This window comes from Natator depressus, chromosome 6 (assembly GCF_965152275.1).
Source record: "Natator depressus isolate rNatDep1 chromosome 6, rNatDep2.hap1, whole genome shotgun sequence".
Classification (NCBI taxonomy): domain Eukaryota; kingdom Metazoa; phylum Chordata; order Testudines; family Cheloniidae; genus Natator; species Natator depressus.
This window is the reverse complement of record NC_134239.1, coordinates 62,343,255-62,367,235: the sequence shown is the minus strand read 5'-3', so window position 1 is coordinate 62,367,235 and position 23,981 is coordinate 62,343,255. Positions and strand designations below refer to the sequence as shown.

The 23,981-nt window shown below is 42.6% G+C and overlaps 2 protein-coding genes across 4 annotated transcripts in view; one reads left to right on the top strand and one right to left on the bottom strand.

The window, feature by feature from the left end:
- Nucleotides 1–63: 63 nt before the first annotated feature.
- Nucleotides 64–20,605, top strand: ATP6V1D (ATPase H+ transporting V1 subunit D). Its single transcript, XM_074955502.1, has 9 exons — nucleotides 64–220; nucleotides 6,738–6,855; nucleotides 8,084–8,163; nucleotides 9,250–9,317; nucleotides 11,631–11,675; nucleotides 12,145–12,248; nucleotides 12,900–12,966; nucleotides 17,018–17,096; nucleotides 19,058–20,605. Exons 1-9 carry the CDS (start codon nucleotides 180–182, stop codon nucleotides 19,197–19,199), a joined length of 744 nt encoding a protein of 247 aa, XP_074811603.1. The 5' UTR covers nucleotides 64–179; the 3' UTR covers nucleotides 19,200–20,605.
- PALS1 (protein associated with LIN7 1, MAGUK p55 family member) overlaps nucleotides 20,488–23,981 on the bottom strand; it is a 142,715-nt gene continuing 139,221 nt past the window's right edge. For all 3 annotated transcript variants that reach the window (XM_074955497.1, XM_074955498.1, XM_074955499.1), the window contains exon 14: nucleotides 20,488–23,492. In XM_074955497.1, the coding sequence (XP_074811598.1) occupies nucleotides 23,316–23,492 (177 nt within the window). In that variant the 3' untranslated portion in view covers nucleotides 20,488–23,315. The remainder of the gene's footprint in view (nucleotides 23,493–23,981) is intronic.

Genomic DNA, 23,981 nt, shown 5'->3' with positions numbered 1-23,981 from the left:
TCCGTCATGTTCTTTGCGCCTGGCGTCTCTGCGCTGGGGGTGGAGCCAGCGGCGGGAAGCGGAAGGGGAAGGAAGCGGAGTCGGTCCTCCCTTGATTACCGGTCGTGCTGTCACACGTGACTGAGCCGGGTGGCAGCGGAGGCAGCAGCGGGTCGCGAGCGCCCTTCGCCGCGGTCAGGATGTCGGGCAAGGACCGGATCGAGATTTTCCCCTCGCGGATGTGAGTGACTCGCCCGGGCGGCGGCATCTGCCGGGGACCCTCCCTTGCCGGAGCCGGGCTCCCCTCCTGGGCCCGGGGGCTCTGGCGCGGCGGCCCGGGCAGAGGCGGCTCCGGGGCTAGCGCAGTGACCGGGGAGCGGGCGGGCGGCGTCACGGTGGTAGCTAGGGGCCAGTCAGGGAGCAGCAGGCCGCCCTGCTCGGAGCCGCGCAGCAGACAGGAGCCGGGGGGAGCCCGCCCGCTTCGCCCAGTGGCCCTGCCCGTCGCTGCTTTGCCGATGGGATTCCGGGGTGTGGGAGCCACGTCGGCCCCAGCGAGTCGCTGTTCCCGGACCCCTACCCCAGCCCGCCCATCACGCTCCCCCGGGGAACGGCCCAGGCTCTGAAACGGCCCAGGCTCAGGGTTGGGGATTCTACAAATTTCGGGTTTTGCTGTTTAGGTGCAAGGTCTGCAACGCGCTGCGTGTGACTCGTCCCAGCTTTTTCACTGTCCGGTTCCAAGGTCGGAAGAGACCGTTGTGATCATCTGCCCTGACCTCCTGTGTAATCCGGGCCTAGGACTTCCCTGTGTCAATTCCTGTTTGAACTAGAGCGTGTCTTTTAGAAAAACATCTAGTCTTGATTACATCTGACTTGGGTCGTACAGGGCAGCTGGAAGCTGGGGTCGCTGTGTATATTAGGAAAAGTGTACAGCGAGGAAGGGGTTTGACAACCATGATAGCTTGTAACATTTGACTTGGTTGGTGAGCCACTTACTCCATACTGAGTAAAACCTCAGCCTTGCTGAGGTATGTCTGAACAGCTGTAAGGGATTGATTTCCTGCAGAAATTGCAACTCACAAATACCTGTGCTAAGGGTTTTTAACTGAAATCCTGCCTACTCCTGTGGATGTCAAATTCTGCTAGTTTGTGCCAGAACCTCCAGGCGTCTAACACATTGCTGTAGTTCTCAGTCCAATACTGAAACCTCTCATTCTTAGCAGTTCTATCAATATAAATTTCTATTAAGTCTGCTCCATGTCAGTAGCACTCCCTCCAAGTATCTTCAATGCGTTTGCAATGTTTTTAATGAATCCATTCAACTGAGTATCACTAAGGAATTTACAAGCGAATTGGACTCTGTCTTGTACTGCTACATTAGTCTCCTACAAAACTCCATCATTAAGGCCAATATTATAACTGGGTTAAAAAATGGTCCAGCGTGCAACCCCAATACATGGGTTGTCCTTGAGCCTCTGGGTGCCAGAAGCTAGGACTGGATGCAGGATGGATCACTTGATAATTGCCCAGTTCTGTTCATTCTTTCTGAAGCATCTGGCGCTAGTCACTATCAGCATCCAGGATACTGGACTAGATGGACCATGGGTCTGACCCAGTGTGGTGATTCTTATGATTTAAAAATTGCCAGTGATGGAGAATCTTATATTCTCTTTATGAAAACTTTTTCCAGAGATGATCATATGGCCAGTGCAGATGACTGTAGTTCCCTTGCTCTTGCAGAGGCGGTTTGCAATGTCATAATTCACTTAACTTCCCTTTGTCTCCTTATAACCAGAGATCCAAGTAGCTTACTTTTTTGTAGTGTTTTTATTGAGCAGTACAAATTCCACTGAATACTACAAACGTAAATAAAGGGGATCCTCAGAACCAGCAGTTTTCTGGGTGTGTAAAGCTTGGGCCACCTTAAGATATTTTCCATTGTATTCCCTTTTTTTATGGCAATCGCTTTTAAAATATAAACAAAATCTTTAAATTTAAAGAAAAACATAATATACTGGGTTGCTCTGCACACACTTTTCTGTTAAACACACAACAAAAAATACAGACTTCATAAACAGAGGTCACATTTTAAGCTTCCTGATTTTGCCCATGCTCTATTTGTATTTGTGGACACTGGGGAGAATGAGCATGAAGACTGAGCTGTGAAACTAGATCAGTTCTTCCTGGAGAAACCATTTCAGGATTGAGACTGGTAATGAGGCAATCAAGACACCTCAGAAATTCAGTGACTATATAACTGCAGATTGAGGCCAGGTCTATGCTAGGAGTGCTTTGCCTGGCATAGGCAAAATAAGCTATTCCGGACAAAAGCATAGTTTTTCCAGTATAACTGTATTTACACTAAGGACTCTTGCCTGCAGAGCTATGTGTGTCACAAATCACAGCTTATCAGAGACTGTAGTGTAGAGCCGGCTTAAGCTTTTATACATAAAACTGATAAAGAATGGGACGTGGGACAGGAGAAGAATGTATTGGTTTTTGCTTTTACTTGAAAGAGAATAGCTTTATGTAAGCTGGAAAATGAGACCTGTGTTGGGAGGCAAACTCTATGCTTGGTGTTAAGGAAAACCATATATGAAGGCAGAACTTGACATTTACAGTCTTTGATGTATAGCTGAGAATGGGGACATTCACTGAAATGCGCTTTTCCTTTAATTTCAGATAGAAATTATTAACTTCCCAGATATTGTAACTACTGCAAGTGGGATATGTAGGGTTCATAGCTAATTGTGTTGACAAAGGAAGTCAACTAAATGGAGTATAATCCGTATTCTCCGTAATTTTCCAGGTGCTGATTTGTCATGTAGTCAGATGTCTTTGACAAAGCATGGAATATGGCCATCATTACAGCAGAACACAAGACACTTGAAAGTTTGAGTTATGAAACTGCAGTCTTGTAATGTTTCTACTCAAAAACTGTTCAGATTTCCAGGGTAGGAGCAACCAAACTTGACCATGAGCAGGAGAGGGTCATTCTTAGTCTTGTATAAAATTGTGCTGATGGCTGCTGCTGTCAGCTTTAATACGTAGTTGGGTCCCGGCACGTTATACCTCCGCTTGATCTAAGTGGTCAGTTTGCAGTCTCTGCCTACAGCTCCTTGTTGAGAATAGCTGTGTGGTATATGTGGTCCTGAAACGTTCATTGACTGTTTGACTAGATAGCTCCATTTTCTATCGCTTGTCACTCCTGAAGCACAGATCACTAAACATTCTGCAAATGTGGATTCAGGGACTCCTCAAGTTTAGAATTGGTGTGTATCTTCAACATATTTCCAGAAGAATACGACCAATTCTGAACGAGGGATATTTTGATAAAATTTGTTTTTTCTTTTGAAATTCCATTATGCAAAGTAAAACATGACTAATCCCTAGGGGCCAGAGAGCAGAACGCAAGATCTTTCCATGTAGTGTTCTGAGTACAAATCGCTCTGGGAAGAAGGGTTAATGCTATGGGAAGGCATTTGAGAGTCTAAAGTTCTGGATTCCCTTCTTGACTCTGCTGCGTGAACGTAACTTCTCTGATTCAGTTTACCCTTATGTAAAACAGGGATAACATTTATCTTCCTCACAGTAGAATTGCCTTTTAAAAAGCACTTCTGAGATCCTTATTCAAATTAATGTGCAATGTTAATGTACGGCAACCGAGGCATAACTGACCTTTTAAAATTTTGAATAATAGCTGTTGTATTCCAGATCTTCTTCTCATCTTAAGATTAAAAAATGCATCCCATGTAGAAAGATTATTAAACTTACAAAGCAGAGCTTGAATTCATAGCTTCATTCGTTCAAGCTTCATTCATAGAAATGCAGAATCATAGATGCTGGACACAAAGATAATCTATTAGCTTATCTGCCTTGTCTGGTTACTGCTACTGAATTGTCCTCTTCACTTTGTTCACTACTGCTCTTGTTCAGTTAAATTTTAAATGTCTCAAGTGATGGATCTTCCATGACTTTTGCAGGGAGCCTGTTATGTAGGTGTATTTCTTTTTTTTCACTGTTGTGAGCATTTTTGTAGTCTTCACAGTTGTCTAGAATATTTCATCCTGAGAATTATGCCTTAGTTTGAGAGCACTCTTTCTCTAAAAACGATGACAGGTGACTTGACTTAGGGTCTCAGCAGAGAAGTAAACTCATAGCAAGTTCTGTTAATAATCTGTCTGTCTTCTCCTCAATTGAACAGAATTTCTTACTCCATCTTGTTGTTAGTAAAGTTTCTTATTGGCATAAATCTTTTCTACTTCAAAGATGCTTGGTGAAGTCTTTTGTTCTAGCTGTTCTGGCTTGATGGTAAACAGGACTGTGTTTAATGCACACATGGAGTCTGTTAAATCTTGCTTGGACTAGAAAATGAGCCAGCCATTGATAGTTATATCTTGGAAAAAGCCAGCTGGTGCATGGCTGTGAAATCGCTGAACCTGTTTGAAATTCCAGGCATTGATTTCTTCTAAAAAGCAGGCTTCATTTTTATTCCCTGAAAGACAATCTACTGTGAACATTCAGAAGTTTCAGTGCGAATTGAGTTCTTGTCTGTTTAGGAATTTATATGGCCTGTGTTGCTGTGGTATGTCAGTGTTTCAGTGACATGAATGAATTTATTGCCTCAACATGCCTGTGAGGTAGACAAGTGTTGTTTCTTACTTTATAGATGTAGAACTGAGGTAAATGGAAATTAAGGCCATGTCTACACTACCACTATTGTCGGCAAAACTTGTGTCGCTCGGGGGTGTGAAAAAACACCCTCTGAGCAACATAAGTTTTGCTGGTATAAGGGGTAGTGGACACAGCGCTATGTTGGCGGGAGAACTACTCCCACCAACATAGCTACTGCTGCTTGTTGGGGTTGGTTTAATTATGTCGACGGGTGAGTTCTCTCCCGTCAGCACAGAGCCACTACACAAGCGATCTTACAGCAGTGGAACTGTAAGGTCTCTAGTGTAGACATGGCCTAAGTGTTTTTCCAAGGTCACACAGGAAGTCTCTGGCCTTGCCTTCACTGCAAACCTAACTCAAGTGTTAACTCTAGCATGTATGCTATGCTCTCTCTCTCTGTATCTAGACTAGATCAGAGGTTCTCAGGACAAATTTTTGGTGGCCTCAGAGTGTGGCCACCAACTCTTGCTGGTGGCCACTCATGCTTTTTTCTAAAATGCTTAATTGGCTTTAGGAAAAACAAATAAATATGCACATATACAGGTCCGAATCATTGTAATTTATTTATTGCTAGCTAGTAAGTCTGCTGTGAACAGTGATACTTGCAGGTTTGTTAATATCACTGTTCACAGCAGACTTACTAGTTAGCAGTAAACAAACCTGCAAATATCACTGTTCACAGCAGACTTACCCAGACCCAGCAAGCCTGGGGACAAATTAAACCCTGGATGCGGGGTCAGGGTAGGCAGTAGGGGCCTGGGGTGATGGAATTGGGGCAGGGGGAGAAGCTCTGTAGCTGGGGACAGAGCCCGAAGCTGCATGGCCTGGGGCCCACTGCCCTGCAGCCAGAGCCTGATGCCCTGCCACCCCAGGGTTGAAGGCCAAAGCCTGAGCCCCACCGCTTCTGGGAAGGTGGGGAACTCACCATTTGCCTGCTCCTCCAGCGTTGTGTCCAGCTGTCCCCTGCCCCTGCTTGCAGCCCCAGCCCCTGCCCCTGCTTGCAGCCCCAGCAGCCAACATCAAGGTGGTGCATCCAGGAACAACGGGGAAGGGAAGGGGCTGCTGCTTTGTTTCCTCCCTCCCGCAAAAGCCCCTGGTGGCCGCATTTGAGAAATGCTGGGCTACGCTATAACCAAAGTTAGCAGAACTCATCAACTGCTAACGCAACCGTTCTGAGCAACTCAAGCGTTTCACAGTGCGGCCTCTCTTGCTTCAGCAAGGCTAACTCAAGAGGTGCAAACTCTCCAGTGAAGAGACAGCTTATGGCAGTGATGGAAACAGAACCTGTGACCTTGGTTTCAGTTCTCAAATCTTCCTCAGGACTGAGTTTAATACTCAGTCCGGACCATTCAGAGGGTAGTACTTGCAAATTAGGATCACTTCCACTTGTCTCCACTGACTTGGAAATCTCCCACAGGATTTCTGAGGGTAGGGAATAACCCCACTTTCTGGACAGTGTTTGCTCTTTTCCAAGGGAGAGTGTGAGCTGTTGCTGAAAGTTTGGCTGCTGTTTTGTCTTGCCTGTTGCTGTTTGTTTTTTTTTTTTTTTTTTTAAGACTTGACTCTTTAGAAAAGCCAATTCTTGTTGGTTTCAATAGACAGACTAAAGTCTCATGAAGAATTGGTTGCCTTTATGGTATTTGAGAAGTGTAAAAAACAAGAATATTAGAAAGTAGAACAAATGTCCTCAGGATGACAATGGGCTAGTTTTGGTTCCTATTGAATGGCTCTAGAGAAGTTGCATTCCAAAGAATTTTGATTGTGTATTGTGTGGCTTTCTATAATGGAATGGCTGAGCAATGATTTGAAATACAGTGCCCGTATGTAGCACTTGTCAGCCTGTTGAGATCTTCAGCTTTACAAACACTAACCCACCTTTTGAGATGGGTAAGTAGAATTCCCATTTTTACAAATGAGAAAATGAGCCACACCAAGTGGTTGCTCGTGGTCAAGGAGACCAAGACGACTAACATGTTTTCAAATGCTTCCTAATGTCTGTCATTTTCCATGTCAGAAATTATTTTGCTTTCTTCTGATCCTTCTGAGTGATAGAAAAAAACATCTCTCTCTCTTTCCCTGCTTAATAGGGCTCAGACCATCATGAAGGCTCGTTTGAAAGGGGCCCAGACAGGTCGCAACCTCTTAAAGAAAAAATCTGATGCTCTGACTCTTCGATTCCGACAGATACTAAAGAAAATCATTGAGGTAGGTGAATTCAGTTTCTACCATGTCTGCCTTGCTCTGTTAGGAAATTGTCTGTCTGTGTTCTGTAAACCATGCATTTCCATAGTGCTTCCATTGATATCACTTTCACATAGGTTAGAATTTGGTGCAATTTTGCAGGTAACCTGCAGTCTGGTAAATAATACTGAAGTGATTTTAGTTTTTCTATCTCAAGAAGCTGTGCAAGAGGCCTAAGACTCTGTTTAGGAATTTAAACCCCTCTTCTTCCTTCTCCAATCAGCCATAAACCCTGCTTCCTTCTGTACCCAGAGCTGCCTACAGGCTTTCCTGAATTTTAGAAAACTGGCCAGTCCTGGTGGTGTTAAGCATCATGAGAGTGACTTTAACCTGCTTCCTTCACTCTCTGGCTTGGGGAGGATGCTGTGGACCATCAGTGTCAGCTGCATGATTAAACAAACTAAGTAGAGACAGCAAACTCTATCCAGCTCGATCTTATCCCTTTTTCTGTAAAGGTACAGTGTTAATATGGGTTTGTGTGCACTCTGCGGCAGTAGCAGCAAACCCAAGATTTAACCATGGTCAGGTGAAATGATGCTGAACATGAATTAGGTTTGTCTACTCTTATAACTGAACTGTGTTTAGCATTGCATTAGCTACAATTGCTGCTGACATCCATGGTTAGCAATGTTTCCATTTCATGGTGTAGATAAGGCCTCAGAAGTGTTGTATCTGGTTTCCTGCAGACTCAGTAAGGCAGCAGTGCACTGGCTTATACTCAAATTTTTGGCTTCAATATTTTTTTTAACTGTATGGGCTAGAAATGCTTAAATCTTATCTGTGCTGAGAAGACTTGGAAAAAACAGATTTCCCAGTAGTTCAGCTGAATCACTGTAAGAAGCTGTTGGAGCCCTCTTGTGCTGTGCCCGTTTTTACTACCATGTTAAATCCTGGGATTCTCAATTCACAATAATATGGTGGCCTTACAGGGGCATGCCATAAGCAGTCTTACATTGTGTATCCATCCTAAAGATATAAAAAGTCACCTTTATATTTTAGTTTTTTGTGCTGCCTCCTTGGTGGGTGTGACCCACTGTTGGGGAAACCTCAGGACACAGGATTCTTTTGTCTTTGACTAGGTACAGCAAACAGCTGTCAACGATTAATGTCGCATCCTGAGGTGACTGCTTTTCAGCTCTAGGTCGAGTTATTTTTGTTAAGTTTTAAAATTGCTTCTCTGTTCTCTTTATAGACTAAGATGTTAATGGGTGAGGTGATGAGAGAAGCTGCATTCTCACTTGCTGAGGCAAAATTCACGGCTGGAGACTTCAGGTGAGGATCACTGATTTGTACTGTACTGCTACCTGGGGAATCCCCAGCTTTCCTTTCCCAGGAAGAGAGGACAACCAGCAGGCTGTTGGTTCCACTCTTAGGAGAAAAGTGGAAGAAAGGAAAGTTCTGTAGTAGATGCTGGGAAAGGGAAAGGCAGCCTCATGATAAATTGGGTACCATCAGTCAAGGGTGGGAGTAGAAGGTGGGTAAAGGAGAGAAAGTTTGTGTTGAGGAAATATTCATCACTTTGGAAGTCAAACAAGCACATCAGCTGGTAGAAGCAGCTTTCAACTAAGTGTAAATGTAAACCCCTCAGGTGAGCCAGTGGTTGCTTCTGCAGCTTGGAATTTAAAGTGTAGGGAAATGGGAAAGTAACAGAAGGCTGGTCTAGTTTTCCCTTTTACTCTGTATTGCTGAGTTGTCCGTCACCCCCCAACTGTCAGGGTGGTTAAGCACTGGAATTAATTGCCTAGGGAGGTTGTGGAATCGATCACTGGAGATTTTTAAGATCAGGTTAGACAAACACCTCTCAGGAATGGTCTAGATAATACTTGTCCTGCCATGAGTGCAGGGGACTGGACTAGATGACCTCTCAAAGTCCCGTCCAGTCCTATGATTCTATGCACAGTCACACAAAATCCAACTTAATGCTGGAACCTTGGCCCAGATTTCAGGTTTTCTGGGTTCTTGTGTAAATTAGAGCCATAATATTACTAAAATATTCTTGTGTGGTTTTCTGCCAGATAAATAACTCCTTTTCAGGCATTGATTTGAGGTTGGAAGGAGCCTTGACGGGCCAGGTGTGCAATGTGCATTCTAGATACTCAGCCTCTTTACATTTACTAACAGATGCAGTCTCTTCACTTAGTTTCATAGCTCTTTTGTGTTAGCTTTTGATTTCTATGTAAAAGCTTTCTTCATTGAACTGCTAGTGTGGGTGAGCTAATCTTCAGAAAACTCAGTGCCAGAGCTGGAGACTTGTTCCATGAATCCTCGAAGCAGTTTGACTGCTGCTTAACCATTGCACACAACTGATGAATTCATGACTTGATTTTACCCATTTAAGGTGCATTTTCTTCTCTTCAGTACCACTGTGATCCAGAATGTGAACAAAGCTCAAGTCAAGATCAGAGCTAAGAAAGACAACGTAGCAGGTGACTATCTCCCCACCTTTGCGAAGTACAAATATGTCAGAGGCCCATTTATGTTTCCTGGAAAATACACAGATGGTTTGTAAACAGAATGTATGTCTCCTCTTCTGCATTTCTCTTCTCCACTCCTCCTTTTATTACTAGGGACACTTGCATATGAAAATAAGAACTTTGTGGACTAGATTCATTTGGTCTCCATAATTGTTACAATAAGAAATTTTGCAGTCAGGGAAACAGGGGAGGATGGCCTCGGATTAAGTCATTTAGTCCACTTTTGCAGGTGCCAGGTATGGTTTTCCACTGCAGCCTATTCTTCAGAGCTTTGTCGAGTCCAGTTTGTGTCCCGAGCAGTGGGGCTTCCACTGCTTCCCTCAGGCCAGCTACACCATGTTCTAGTAGATATCTCCTGTGTGGAAGTTTTTTAGTATATGCAGCTCTAACTTTTGTTTGATTTCATCCCGTTATTCCTAGTTGTACAACCTAGATCACATTGAACAGTTCCTTTCAAATACTTGTGCAAATATATTCCCCTCAGACGTCACGTAACCCAGCTACACATATTACGTAGGATCTTTTGATGTTTCCTCAGATCATTTTCTCAAACCACTTAATTTTTGTTCCTCTTCTCTATGCTTCCTTTAACTTATGAACATATTTTTAGTATCTCATCAGCTGTATGAAGGACTTATCACCAGCTTGTTTTGTAACATGCTTCTGTACACAACCTTAAAATGTCATTGGCTGTTTTTGCTGCTGTATTCCTTTACGAACATAAGAATGGCCATACTGGGTCAGACCAATGGTCCACGTCGCCCAATATCCTGGGTTTTGACAGGGGCTAGTACAGATGGGGAATGAACAAACCAGGGTAATTTCGAGTGATCCGTTCCTTGTCATCCAATCCCAACTTCTGGCATTTGGAGGTTGAGGGACGCCCAGAGGATGGGGTTGTGTCCCTTACTATCTTAGCCATTGGTGGACCTATTAGCCATCTTCCATGAACTTATCTAATTCTTTTTGAACCAGAATATTAGTTTTGGCCTTCACATCATCCCATGCAATGAGTTCCATGGGTTAACTGTGCACTATGTGAAGAAATACTTTGTTTATTTAAACCTGCTCCCTGTTAATTTCATTGGGGGACCCCGGTTCTTGTGTTAGGCGAAGGAGTAAACAACACTTTCCTATTCACAAACTTGTATTTTATCCCTCCTAAATCTCTTTAAGCATCATTGCTTCCATGTGTCTCGGAACATCTTCAGTTATGCTGTGTGTGCATGTGCACCACTTCACAACAACCAGCTGCACCCCAAATGCAGGATTCTGCCTTCAGAAAGGAAAGAAGGATCTATAAATCCAGTCCCTCATCTTGCCTAAATGAAGTGAGAGTACATACATTGCTATCTGGTCAATTTTTGACAATCAGACAATGCATAACTATTGAGGTGGGGTGTGTGTATGTCCTGGACTCTAAAGATACATGGTTATGCCAGAAAATTCCATGCAAAGTGCTAACACAATACATTATTTAACTGAAAAATTGCCAGTCAGAGTCAGGAAACATTATAAAGTTGAATGCTCAGCGCATACCTTAAAACATGGCTCACTTGTTATCAACAAAATAACCAAATACTATCAAACTGAGTCTCCATACCTGAATTTCTAATGCAATTTCTGGGACTTGTGTTTAAGACACATTCTACAGTGATGTGCTATGGACACTGCTTATAATCTCAGTGTTGTGTTCACCCATTGTTTAATTTGTACTTCTTGTCAGCTCTTTAGGTCAGAAATCATTTTATGTTTGTGTGGTGCCTAGCACAATGGATTGTCTGGGACCTCTGGAGGCTACTGTAAGACAAATAAAGCATATTACAACCCCAAATTCTTAAATGTAAATGCTTGCCTTTAGAACTACTAGATTGATTTTCTTTAAACATAGCTATATGTTTGGGTCTCAATGAGATCTAAAAAACAGGTTTGCAATTTCTGTTTTCGGTTATTTGAGTTCTCTTTGCTTACAATTTCTGACTGGAAGATAAAGAAGAAAATAATGGTTTTGAATATGCAAGTGTCTAAGCCAAGTTGGTTCAAACTTTAAAAAAAAAAAATTGACTTCTAGCTGAGGGAGCATGGAGACCTTCAGCTCCCAAAGAATTTAATGTTAGGAGCAATTATGGGAGAAGGAAGAGACTAGAATTGAAGTTGAACTAACATTAGCTACAGCGTGTTCTGCCTTTGTAAAAAATACTGTAGTCTGAGTACCAAATAAAACATTCAGTGATTCTTACATACACTCTTGTGTGTCTTTAACAGGTGTAACCTTACCAGTGTTTGAGCATTACCAAGAAGGAGGGGACAGTAAGTACAAAATGAATGTTTTTTGTCTTCAGGTGCTTGCGAAAAATACTTGGGTGTCCTGGAAACCCTTTATCATTGAAACCCTGACAACACAGGAACTGGTAATGCAAGCTTTCTCCATGTTGCTCTGCCAACGCTGACCGGCAGGGGGTTGCCCTTGGGGCCAGAGGGGAGAGTAGCTTTGGTCTGTATGCTGAAATTGCTAATAAGAGGTCACTCCCGAGGTGCAGACACCTGTCTGCGAGCGACTAAGTGGGATTAGCAGACTTCATAGACCACTGAACAGTCATCCAACAGTAGTGATGGTCAGTAACTACTAATGTTTTCAATATTAGAACTGCTCACTGAGAGGTGAAGGATTCAGCATTCCATTAGCAGTCCCATAAGCGTCCCTGTACTTGTGCTCTGGCAGTTTTGTTGAGAGGCTTCATTCTTGCTAATGCCACTACTGTTTGATGTGTTATTTCAGGTTATGAGTTGACTGGCTTAGCTAGAGGTGGAGAGCAGCTGGCAAAATTGAAGAGGAATTATGCCAAAGCAGTGGAGCTGCTTGTAGAACTGGCCTCGCTCCAGGTAGGTGGGAGCAGAAGATGAGCTAAAGGGGTTCCGGTTTTTCTGTTGTTCGATGGACAATCTTGGTGGCTAAGGATATAGTAACCCCTTGATCTCTGAGCGTTGTGTGTGGAGATCGAAGGGCTGCAGTGTTCCCACAATACTGCAGTTCTTTTTCAGTTTGTCTTCTCTCATCAGAGTCTTGAGCTTCTTTCCTTTTTCTACCCTACCTCTCCCACACCTGCAACTGTTGCTGGCAGGCATAGACACTGCATGTTAATTACTCCTCTGGATCCTCTTGGTCCTCTGCAGCCTCTCCTCCTGAAAATGTGTGAGAGACTGAATGGCTGCTTTAGTTACTCACAAGTATAGCTCTGCAGGGCCTTTCGTGGCCAGTTTTCTTACTGTTATTTTGAACTCTTAAGATGCCTGGCTAGTAAACGCCCCCCTTTGGGTTACTGGCATATGTAACAGTAGGTTAGTTACAGCAAGTATTTAGTCACAGCATACAAACCTGATGTCCATGAGAATGTACCTGTTTGCACAAGGGCAGGGCAGAATTTAGCCTTTAAAGCAAGCATGCTTGGCTCCCTGAAGCCATCTACGCTTGTTGGATGGTAAAAATACTGTGTCTCATTTGGTTTTGTATTATTTAATCTCACTTTGTCATAGACTTCGTTTGTTACACTGGATGAAGCCATTAAGATAACAAACCGGCGTGTGAATGCTATTGAACATGGTGAGTGAGTTGGAGCCTTTCCCCTTTAAGACACTTAACTGACTTTTGAGCTTCCTTAGGAGATGAAGAGCAGCATAGTGTCCTGGCAACTGTCACTCTTCATTGGTCTGCTTTGCTGTTAAGGGGATTTCTGCCCTGATCAGGAGTTGCTATGACAATATTACGTAGGTGGAGAATAAACCAGGAACTATATTGTAAATAAAAATGCCAATGTGCATTAGACACAGGTTGCAAATCTTGCAAGGACTAGATGAAAGAGAGCTGTACTGTGGTCCATAGAGCATTTGCTGATGCTCCATGGATACCTGTCTAGCCACACGATGCCAACTCTGCCCTTTGTTTTCAGACATTATCTTGCATTGACATCTACTAATATTACCTTTGTCATTTTTCCATGTAAGTGATTGCTTTTGTTGTCATAGGGATGTTAAGAGATTTTGAATGGGGTGGGGATGGGAGGTGGTCAGTTGTAGATCCTAGTGAGATCCCTTTTGTAGCCCCCACTGAGACTTCAGTGAGCGGAATCCAAGCATCTGGACCCTGAATGGATCCTGGGGTCCCTGGGTGCATATCTTCTGTTTAGCATCACCCTTCTGAGTGTTGGAATCTGCTCTCTGGCCACCTTGCCCTGCTGGGCACAGCTCTGACCCTTCAGACTCCCAGTACGCAAACCCCCTCCAGAACTCCACTCAACAGGTGCAAAGCTTCTGGTTTACAATATAACTCTCTCCAGGGTACACCATAGTTGTGAAGCAGTCAACACACACTCACTCTTTGTTCAGTCTGTCAACTTTATGCTCTTTATATTTAATCCATGTAAAGCACGGGAGAGTACAGATTACATAAAACAATAAAATCTCCTTAATGTCCTCACTTGCTCACCCTTCCCTTGGGAGATTATCTGTGTTCTATCTGTCAGCAGGCAGGGTCTTTCACCCCCTTGCCTACCCTGTGCCCCTGTAGCCCCTTAAGTAACTCTGGTGCAAAATGGCTCTCTCCCCCATTCCCCTCTGATATATCCTTCAGACTCCTGCTGGGATCACCTGTTTCCTTTGTTCTGCCTATTAGTGATTTTCTATTACTGCCAACTTCTTTTCAAACAAGAAGGGTCCTTGCCTGGTCCTCATTGTTGAGATACCGTGCTCTGCATAGCTCAAGTAGTTAATTTTTCACCAGCTGTTCAGAATTCATTTCCCCCTGTCTCTCTTCACTATTCCTTTCCTGAAAAATCTGAGGCTTTTCCCTTTACTGTTGTGGCACTTATAGCAACTCTCACTATCCTAGATAGGTCACAATCAGCACAATTGTCCCATGGAAGTTTTCCCTCCCATTACCAATTACTTTCTTAATTGGGCCTGCAGAACCCTGCCTTGTTGAGCCAGACATGCTAGTCTGCTCCAACACAGACTCAGGGTCTGAACCATGTGCCCCAAAGCTGCAGACTTAACTGAAAACAGCTTAAGAAGTGCTCCTGTTTCTAGCGCCCAGCTCCCAATGGGATCCAAACCCCATTTTACTCTGTAAAAAGCTTATACAGAGTAAACTCAAATTGTCCACCCTCTATAACACAGAGAGAGATATGCACAGTTGTTTGCTCCCCCAGGTATTAATTACTTACTCTGGGTAAATTAATAAGCAAAAGTGATTTTATTAAATATAAAAAGGATTTAAGTGGTTCAAAGTAATAACAGACAGAACAAAGTAAGTTACCAAGTAAAATAAAACAAAACACACAAGTCTAAGCTTAATACATTTAAGAAACTAAGTACAGGTAAATCTCACGCTCAGAGATGTTCCAATATGCTTCTTTCAGGGACTAGACTCCTTTCTAGTCTGGGTCCAGTCCTTTCCCCAGTACAGTCCTTGTTCCAGCTCAGGTGGTAGCTAGGGGATTTCTTAGGACTGAAGCCCCCTTTGTTCTGTTCCACTCCCTTTTATAGCTTTGGCACAAGGCAGGAATCTTTTGTCTGTCTGGGTCCCCACCCCTCCTTCTACATGGAAAAGCACCAAATTTAAGATGGATTCTAATACCAGGTGACATGGTCACGTGTCCTATGAGATCCCAAGCCTTCATTCTTCCTGGCCTGACTCACAGGAAGGCTTAAGAGTAAACAGAGCCATTGTCATAGTTGGTGGGAGCCATCAAGATTCCAAACCACCATTAATGGCCCACACTTTGCATAATTACAATAGGACCTCAGAGTTCTATTTCATATGTCTAGTTTCAGATACAAGAATGATACATTCATACAAATAGGATGACCACACTCAGTAGATTATAAGATTTGTAATACCACCTTACAAAAGACCTTTTGGATGAAGCATATTCCACTTATATTCAACACGTTAGCATATTTTCATAAAATTATATGGAGTGCAACATCACACAGGGTAATGAGGGCTCTAGAAACGCTTATGGTAGATTGTGCTTCTCCTAGGAAAGCATGTCTTCAAACACAATTTCATATCCTCCATGCCAATGCGTAACTCCTATCTCTCATTTGCCTTTGGTGTCATCTCTGGGCCTGAACTCCTTGTCCCTCCTGTTCCTGATGGTGGAATCTGTCTTTTGCCACTCTGCTGTGTTGCTTGTGTACAACCCTGCTGCAGGTCCCTCTACTAAGCCATCCAGTTTTAATCTCCTGCCACTTAGATTATTTCAATGGCCTCCTCAAGACCCAGCTCTCCAGACTTCTTTTTGCCTTTTCAGATATACAAAGAAGCATGACATTGAACTCTATCTTCAACTCCTTTACACTGCTTACTTCAGGATTCAAGTCTAAATTGTCCCCCTTGTTAAGCAATGCAGCTTTCCATGGACTTGCTCCATCAAACTTACAGGTCTTGTCTTTTCTTCCCCTCACTGCTCACACACTTCACTCATTTAGCAGTGACCTCCACCCTGGTCTTCCAAACAAGCTTGACACTGTTTGTGAGAGAGCCTTCTCCTTCGCAGATCCTATTGTTGGCAGTAGTCTTTCACAATTGACTAGCTCTCATGTCAAAGCTGTGCTGAAAATGTCATCTCCTGCTCTTGTCCTTATGACTGAATTTAATTTGCCATACTGACATGCCATACATACCATGCTGCTGCACCACATGCTGTCTGACGACATTGTCTCCATTGGCATACAATTTGTATGACAGATATTGCACAACACTTAAATTTATAGCACCCTTCATCCAGAAAGAGCCCAAAGCATTTTATAAATTAGGGATCTTATCATGCACAACTTAAACATGGCACTGCAAAGTTTAACTTTGCACAGCAGTGCTGTGCAACCATTCAGGATAGGAAGTAGTGGGTAAAAAAGTCACACCCAAACTGCTGAAAGAACCAGTGGTAGAAGAACATAGGCAGAAGAATGCAGTTTCTGAAATAGAAATTTGGCCAATACACTGTGGTTAAGACCTTCATTGTTATGGAAATGGCCTGGGACCTTGACCTTCAAGAGTTCAGGATGTTAGTGGTCAAAGATCTTGTTACACCTTATCCAAGAGAGAGCACCTATTTCAGCACAGTACTCCACTCTCTGGGATATTGGTTCTGTACCTACAGAATTGGGTTTGCCTTGCAGGCCTCCCATGTCAGGCCTGGCCCTTTTCAGCCTCATCTGAGGAGATCACTGTGTAAGCTTATATGGATGCAGAAAGAAAGCAAATCATTGAGTCTCATTATTGTAGGACAAGGACCTGAAGCTGTGGAATGAAAAGTTTTAAGTTGGACATGGGGGGAAAAAAATGTCCACAGAAAAATAAATTACTGATTTCACTACTTAGTTCTCCCCATTCAACCTCCATTGGAAGCCAGTGCAAGCTGGCTCCATTGATTATTGGCGCAGGTTATGAAATGCTGAGCCCTGTTAAAGAAAAGTGTGGTGTTGGTTACTCACTCTTAATGAAACACTGCAGTTCTTTGTCAGAATAAGGGAGGCATTTACACTCCGTCAGACAAGCAGATCACTGGGCTGACTTTGAATGTATGCAATCTCTCCTCACTGTACATTGTGTTTGCATGAATAATATGGTAGTGATTCTTCCTATGTCTTAGTGATTATTCCCAGGATTGAGCGCACACTGTCCTATATCATCACGGAGCTGGATGAGAGAGAGCGAGAGGAGTTCTACAGGTAAGTGATGTGAATGGAGGGGGTCGTGCTGGCCCCTCTTTCTTCTCACAAATTCTTTTGAGAGAGAGAGAGAGAGAGAGAAATGGTAGTGATGGGGTAGAGAAGGAGAACTGTGCAGTAGGCTTGACTATTGACATCCTGCTTTTAGAAACTACCCAGTGCTTATTGCACGTGCAGGTCACCAGTACTGCCTAAGCACCAGTTCACAGCCACTTCCCTCCTAGATGGGAGTAAACCTCTGCTGCTATGCTGTGTGGTCCTTGACACCCTGTGCCGAGGCCTTGGGAGGGAATGGTGGAGCACTGCAGTGCATACTGAATGTCCTGCTTTAAGGACCTATTCTGTAGATCTAGTTGCCCTCTCCTCTCAGATTCCATGGGAGTTTGCTCTGGGCCACCTTCCCTAGCTGGTGTGGCTGCTCCTGTGTATGCTGTTTCCAGAGCCTTGAGAAGAGAAGTGATGGAGCCACTAAAACCAAACCTTAAGCAAAATGGGGCTTTCCTTGCTTCCAGCTGACAGAAACAGAGCAGGTGGGGGTGTGATTCTTTCAAAAAGACAGTCTAGTGAAGACTTCAGAAAACACTTCCTAACATTTGCCCTTGAGAGTAATTGCTGTAGGTGCCACAAGGATGTGATGTAATCACAATGGGGGCTGGGGGGGGAGAAATGGTCTGTGCAATTGTGAATGGGGAGGTGGAGGTTGATCCGCACTCCGCTCTCATGCTATTACGATGTGTTCACCACTCAAAAGTTTGAAAACCCTCTTGTTTAAGGGATCAAGAGGCAAACTAGAAAAATACCGGTCCAGAGTGTTTTTGATGGATAAATCTGCAAACTTTCAAGGGCTGTGATGAGAGAATCTTGGGAAGGTCAAGCTTAATGTGATAGGACTAGGGGAAAGACGTTAGTACCAGGTTAAAGGAGGCAGGGCTAAACATCTTTCTGTCCTATGTGAAATTCATATTGAAGGAAGCTGGCTCATCCATCTGTTGTACCCCTTTCTATTTACTTACATTGTTTAGCATTAAGCTTTCTCAATTAATGAACTTCTAAAAAGGCTCCCTACCTGTCTTTGTTCCTTTGCACCTTTATTCTTTCCTTGTGCTGATTCATTCTCCCATGAATCCTACCAGGTGTCTTGGATAGATTTTCTTCAGTCACTGTGGGAGGCTTCAGAGGTTCTCCTACCATTCCTACAAGCTGGAGAGGACTAAGTTAGGAGACAGGGTGTGGCATTGATTGGCCAGCTCACCAGGGTGAACAGCTCATTGCACAGAGAGGGCCACTCAGTCTTAATCTAGTTTCAAATCAAGCAGAGGGAGTTAAACACTAATCAGCCACTCAGCCTACCCTTTTGGTGGCAGAGGGATGGCCTACTCTTTGTGGGTGTAGTCCTGGGCTTTGTGCCACTGAAAGGAAATTATTGCCCATTAGAGGCAGGCAACCTGGTGCCAAGAAGCTGAAGTTTGAGGAAAGGTTAAAAGAAACTGGCCTTTTTCTTGCTGGGGGGGAACCATTAAGAGGTTTTAAGGTTGTAATTGTGGCTAAAAAAATTGGAGGGTAGCTGAAGCCAGTTGCTCAGTTCAGATCTAAGGTTCAAGCTAAGAATAGGAAAGCGAGGAGTAAACTGCATGCAGGTCAAACTAGGTCACTCCACAGTAACATGCCTATAGAATGCCAAGTGTATACAGGTTAGGTGCCTCTCTTGCTGGAGTAGGAATTGAGGGATCTTCAGACAAGATAGATTTAGTATGTTTTACAGGTCAGCATATTGGGGCCCGGAGAGCATCTTGCTGTACCTACCTGTAAGCTATCATGTCAAATGTATTGCATCAGCTGTCTTTCCTGGGGCTCCCCAGAGGACTGATGGAAAAGCTGAACTGTTGGAGCACATCTTAATTTCTTAGGAAGAGGCACCATCAATGCAGGCATTAATTATCACCCCAATTCTCTCACTACAGGTTAAAGAAGATTCAGGAGAAGAAAAAAATATTGAAAGAGAAGAATGAGAGAGAGCGGGCGTTACGGAAAGCTGCTGGGGGGGAACATGAACCTGCCAATCTCCTAGCAGAAGAGAAGGATGAAGACCTCCTCTTTGAGTAGCTCTGTTGGATGGGGAGACCCAGACAGCAGGGTGTTAACTGATGTAATTATGGACATGCTTTCTGGATATTTATGTGGCTCTTCATTTGGTGTATTAGCCTGTGAGCTCCATTGATTGTGGTTTTTCCCCAAGATGAGAACTCTGGGAGCTTTTTTTTAGTGGGGTGTAGAAGCAGAAAAGACTAGCAGGAGTCTGGTCTCTGGCAGTAGCAAGAACCTCTCCCTTACACTAATCTACCACCACCTGTTTTGCTTCTTAATGGCTACTGAATCTTGACTGCTGTTGATTAAGGATGTATTTATAGCAATCATACCCTCCTTTCTCTCCTTCCTACCTTTAAAACATAAGGAGTGTTTTCCACTAAGGGAGGGGAAAAAACCCTGTGTGCATGTTAACAGGTGAAAGTAGGTGTTGCTACAATTAACTTGCAAAGTATTAATGATAGAAAAGCTAGATTGTTCAGGCCAGCCTTGTTGCTGGAAGACATCTTCCATTTTGTGTAACTGTAGGAGAAAATTCACGTGTCTAGTAAAATAATTTTAAATGTTACTGTCTGGTGTCCACCCTAAGTAGGAGACAAAGTTGCTACTTTCATGACCCTGGAAACTGTGGCATAGCAGGCTCAGTAACAGTGCAAGCTTTTCCCTTGCTTTGTAGCAACTGTACCTTAATCTTGAACCAGAGGGGCCCACTTCCAGTGCTGTCTCCATGCCCACTGGACCCTTTGTGTCTCTCCTGAAGTGATGATGAAGGGGGATAAGTGCTATGGATCACATTCTAGTGTAACCTTGACTGAAATGGCAAAGCCATTTTCTGTAGGCCACTGAGCAGCTTTATATAGGACTCTAAAATCCCTGTTGATAAACAAGGCCCTTCTTCTTCTGCTGAGGGGTTAAACACAGCAGTACAATACATGCACAGAGGCATTATTTATGGCATGTCTTACGTTTGGAATGCATGAGTTTGAAGGCTGAGTACATTCCTGCTAGAGCTGTGGTGGGGGTGGTGCTGGGCTTCAGTTCCCACTTGACTATGAGCTCAGCCCTAATTTGTAGTCTTCCCTATCAACTACATGCATGCCCCTGAGCTGTGTCCACACTGTTAAGATACTTATGGTATTTATTTTGAGCTTAAGGGGCACTTAGTGCTTTTTAAAAAAAATTACAGAAGAATGGAACTCTTCAATTGAAATACTTAAGCACTTATGTTCAACCAAGCCCAAAGCAGCCTTTGAGTGATGGCAGAAAAAGACTTCAAAAGTAGCTACATCAGGTAAAAATTGTAGTTTATTTTGTCTAGAAATATTTTACATTTTTTACATAGTGTGCAGTTCATGAGGTCTCAAAATACAGAGTGCAGATACATTGGGGCTAACCACAGGTCAGTGAAATTATTAGTTGTCAAGTCCACATCTTATACAATTATTCATAATCCTTCAATGTTTAATTCAGATGATGAAACAGTTTTTTTCAATAAATCTGGATTGGTAAAAATGAAGATACCTTCCCCTTTCAGCTGGCTATTAAACAGGTGACCATGCCTAGTGTTTTCTTCCAGCAATCAAGTGTTTTCCCCCCCCCCCCCCCCCAAAGGGACTGAAAAAACACTCTTCCTTCATGACAAAATGGTAGAAAATGCTTTCCTACTTACTCCAAGTTCAGGCAATTTGGGATCAAACTCTGAAACTGGTGCCAGATACTGATATCCCTGTGAGTTCAGTGAGCCTGGTCTGTTCCTCAATACTGCTCCAGCATGCTCACATAATTAGATACAAAGCCAACACTGCCTCCTATAGTCTTGATCATTTCACTTCCATAAATGGATCTCTGTGAAATATCACAACACCCCCCCCCCCATACTTCAAAAACAAACAGGGTACAGCTGAACATCTCTCAACCTACTGCATTCAAAGTCTTAAGGATAGGAGAGAAAAGGGGATGAGATTTACCAGCATTCACAGCATTATTTAATAACAATGTAACATTGAATCTGTCAGGGTTCAGTAAGAGTGAAATTTTGATAATTCACCTGTGACATCTTTAAAGATGCCTCTCTAAAGATTGCACTTCAACTTTTCACTTTCTCAACTGACTGTAAAAAAAAGTTGCTAATCTAAGAGATGTAAACTTTGAAGGGCAGAATTGATGGATAATGCTGTTGCCCCCCAGCACCTGAATTTTGTAGTGTCTCACACCAGACTAAAGAGTTAGTGGCTTGCTGCCTCACACTGCAGGTGCATTTACTTTGAATACTTGACTTGGAGCTAATTTAGTAACATGCTAGCTGTTGACCCAAACATGATATGCAGTTAATTTGTGTCATTTAAGGCTTCCAACACCTGCCTCGCTGTAGGTATGTTAGTGAATGGACCTTATGATTCTTCTCTCAGCCATAGCATGTTCACCAAGATAATATGTACCATGGTTCTCAAACCCAAGTGAACAGCTTATAACTTCTCTCCATAGGCAACCAACTTGCTGGGCCTCGTCTAGGTTTACTGCAGACAGAGATTGTACTATCTTTCACCCTGCAATACTGGAACGTCACTTTACTAAAAGTGATTTAAAACAACCTTTTCACACTATACTCATTCTCTGTGTAGCCTAGAGCTCTTCATTCAGCTATAGACACACAGAAGGCAAGAGGTTTGCCTGGATTTGTTCTTTGAAGAAAGTATATACACAAAACAAGACTGTGAAAAACAAACTCACTCTTCATTTCTCACTGTTACACTGAATCAACTACACATTGACATAACTCCAGTGTTTAAATGTGGGAACAAGGAAAGACTGTGGCTAAACAAGGAGAATCAACATTCACATTCAAGATTGTTCATGCTACCCCCAGAACAAAGAAAAGCTAAAGGTAACATTTCATTTCAATGCTTGGAATAGCCCTGCTGCAGATTTGACAGCTGCACAACTTTCACAGCTCAGGCTAGTCTGTAGGGACATGCTGAACTTAGACAGCAGAACATGCTAGGATACAGACCGTGCAATACATGTGTTTCCATATCTGAGGTTCTTTCCTTAAGGTGACTGGTTTACTTACAGTAGTTACATTCAGCGGTTTTAATTCCAGTTAATTACCTGTAGGACCATTAGCCACAATATACACCAGGGCCAAAATAAAAAAAGACACTCATTACAACTGCCCATTCAGTCAGTATCCTTTATGTTATAAACATAAGAACTGTTTACATTATCAGGAAGAATATTTTTTAAAATCCGCATGTTTTATAAGAATGTCTTTTTTTTTTTTTTAATAAAAATATAACCTCTGCCTTCTAAACATCTCTACAAATCTGTGGGGAGCAATGGCTCCCAAATCAACCGATAAGCTTTAAAGAAAAACACAATTCCATAAAAATATCACATCTAAAAGATCAGTACATATTCCTCTCTCATTGGACCTAAGGTTAATGTGCAGTCAAATCTGATTTATAAAGTCTGACTAAAAAGACACAAAGGGTTGAAATATTTACATTATACACATTTTGCAAATTACAGTGCTCTCAGAAAGTGGAATGTAAATAATTAAAAAAATAAATTCAAGCCTAACCAGGCAGCTCCAGACCAAAGCACACCTTATTCTGTGTATTTTTAAAAGGGGAGAATTTCTCATAAACCTTAGTGTCTCATGTAGATTATTTCTCTGCCCGATGTTTTCGTAAAAGGTATATTCACAAACTACTGTCATGTCCCACAAGGTCATTAAGTTAACAGTGTTAAATAATATTTATAACTATGTGACAACATGGACTGTATATATACATACATTTAAAATCTTTAGTTTTTAAAGAAAGGTGATTCTAGATAGAAAAGGTAAAGCAGCTGTTAGAAAGGCTATTTAAACTATTAAAAATTGTACTGGCTTGTTCAGAGCTTCCATTTCTAGTCCAAAGATGAGAAGAAAACCCAGACAATCTTTAATCAGTATATCATTCTGTTCATGAACTGCCTAATAGATTTTCTTCACTAATACACCAACTATCAAGGGGTGCACCCACAGAGGTCTAGAGCTCACACTGCCACCTAATATTTAAGTTTGATGTGCAATCTCCCTTTGACAGACTGCTGGATACAAGTCTGCTTGTCCCTTAGAACTGTTCTTTTTCACCGTAACCAGGTGGATGGCACCCACTGAGGTTCTGTGTCAAGTTTGTTTATTAAACGAAGTAGCTCCTGATATGCCTTATCAAGATCAGAATTCACAATTGCTGTGTCAAAGTAGTGGCCATTGTTTTGTTCCATCTCTCTGGTCTTCTCTATGATTTCTCTTAGCTCTTCTGGCTGTAATGAAAACATAGGAGGAATTAATTTATATCGTATAATTATATGAACATTCTGAATGTTCATTTTGAAAAAATGAACAAAACTACTCATCAGGGGATTGTAAGGTCTTGTACAAAATTTTCATGGCACAGGCAAGTTTGGCTTGGAAACTGCTACAGTGGGCTAGAAAAATGTAATTCCACACACAATGGCTGAAAATGTATGAAGCTGTACAACTACAACAAATATTTTTACAGCAGGTATGTATTTTAATAAGGGCAGGACATGAGACATTTCTATGCATTTTAATAACTATCCAAAATGTGGTAGTTTTGTTTTGTGTGTTCTAAAAGACTTAAGTCTTTAGCAGTAGTTGGTCAGGAAATTCCACTGATCGTGCCCAGTCTTATTCCATCACTAGATGATGATGCAGTATTGAGTGAAAAAACTTTTAAAGACACGAAAGGAAAATGATAGAATGATTATTGCAATTAACTGCCCAGCAAA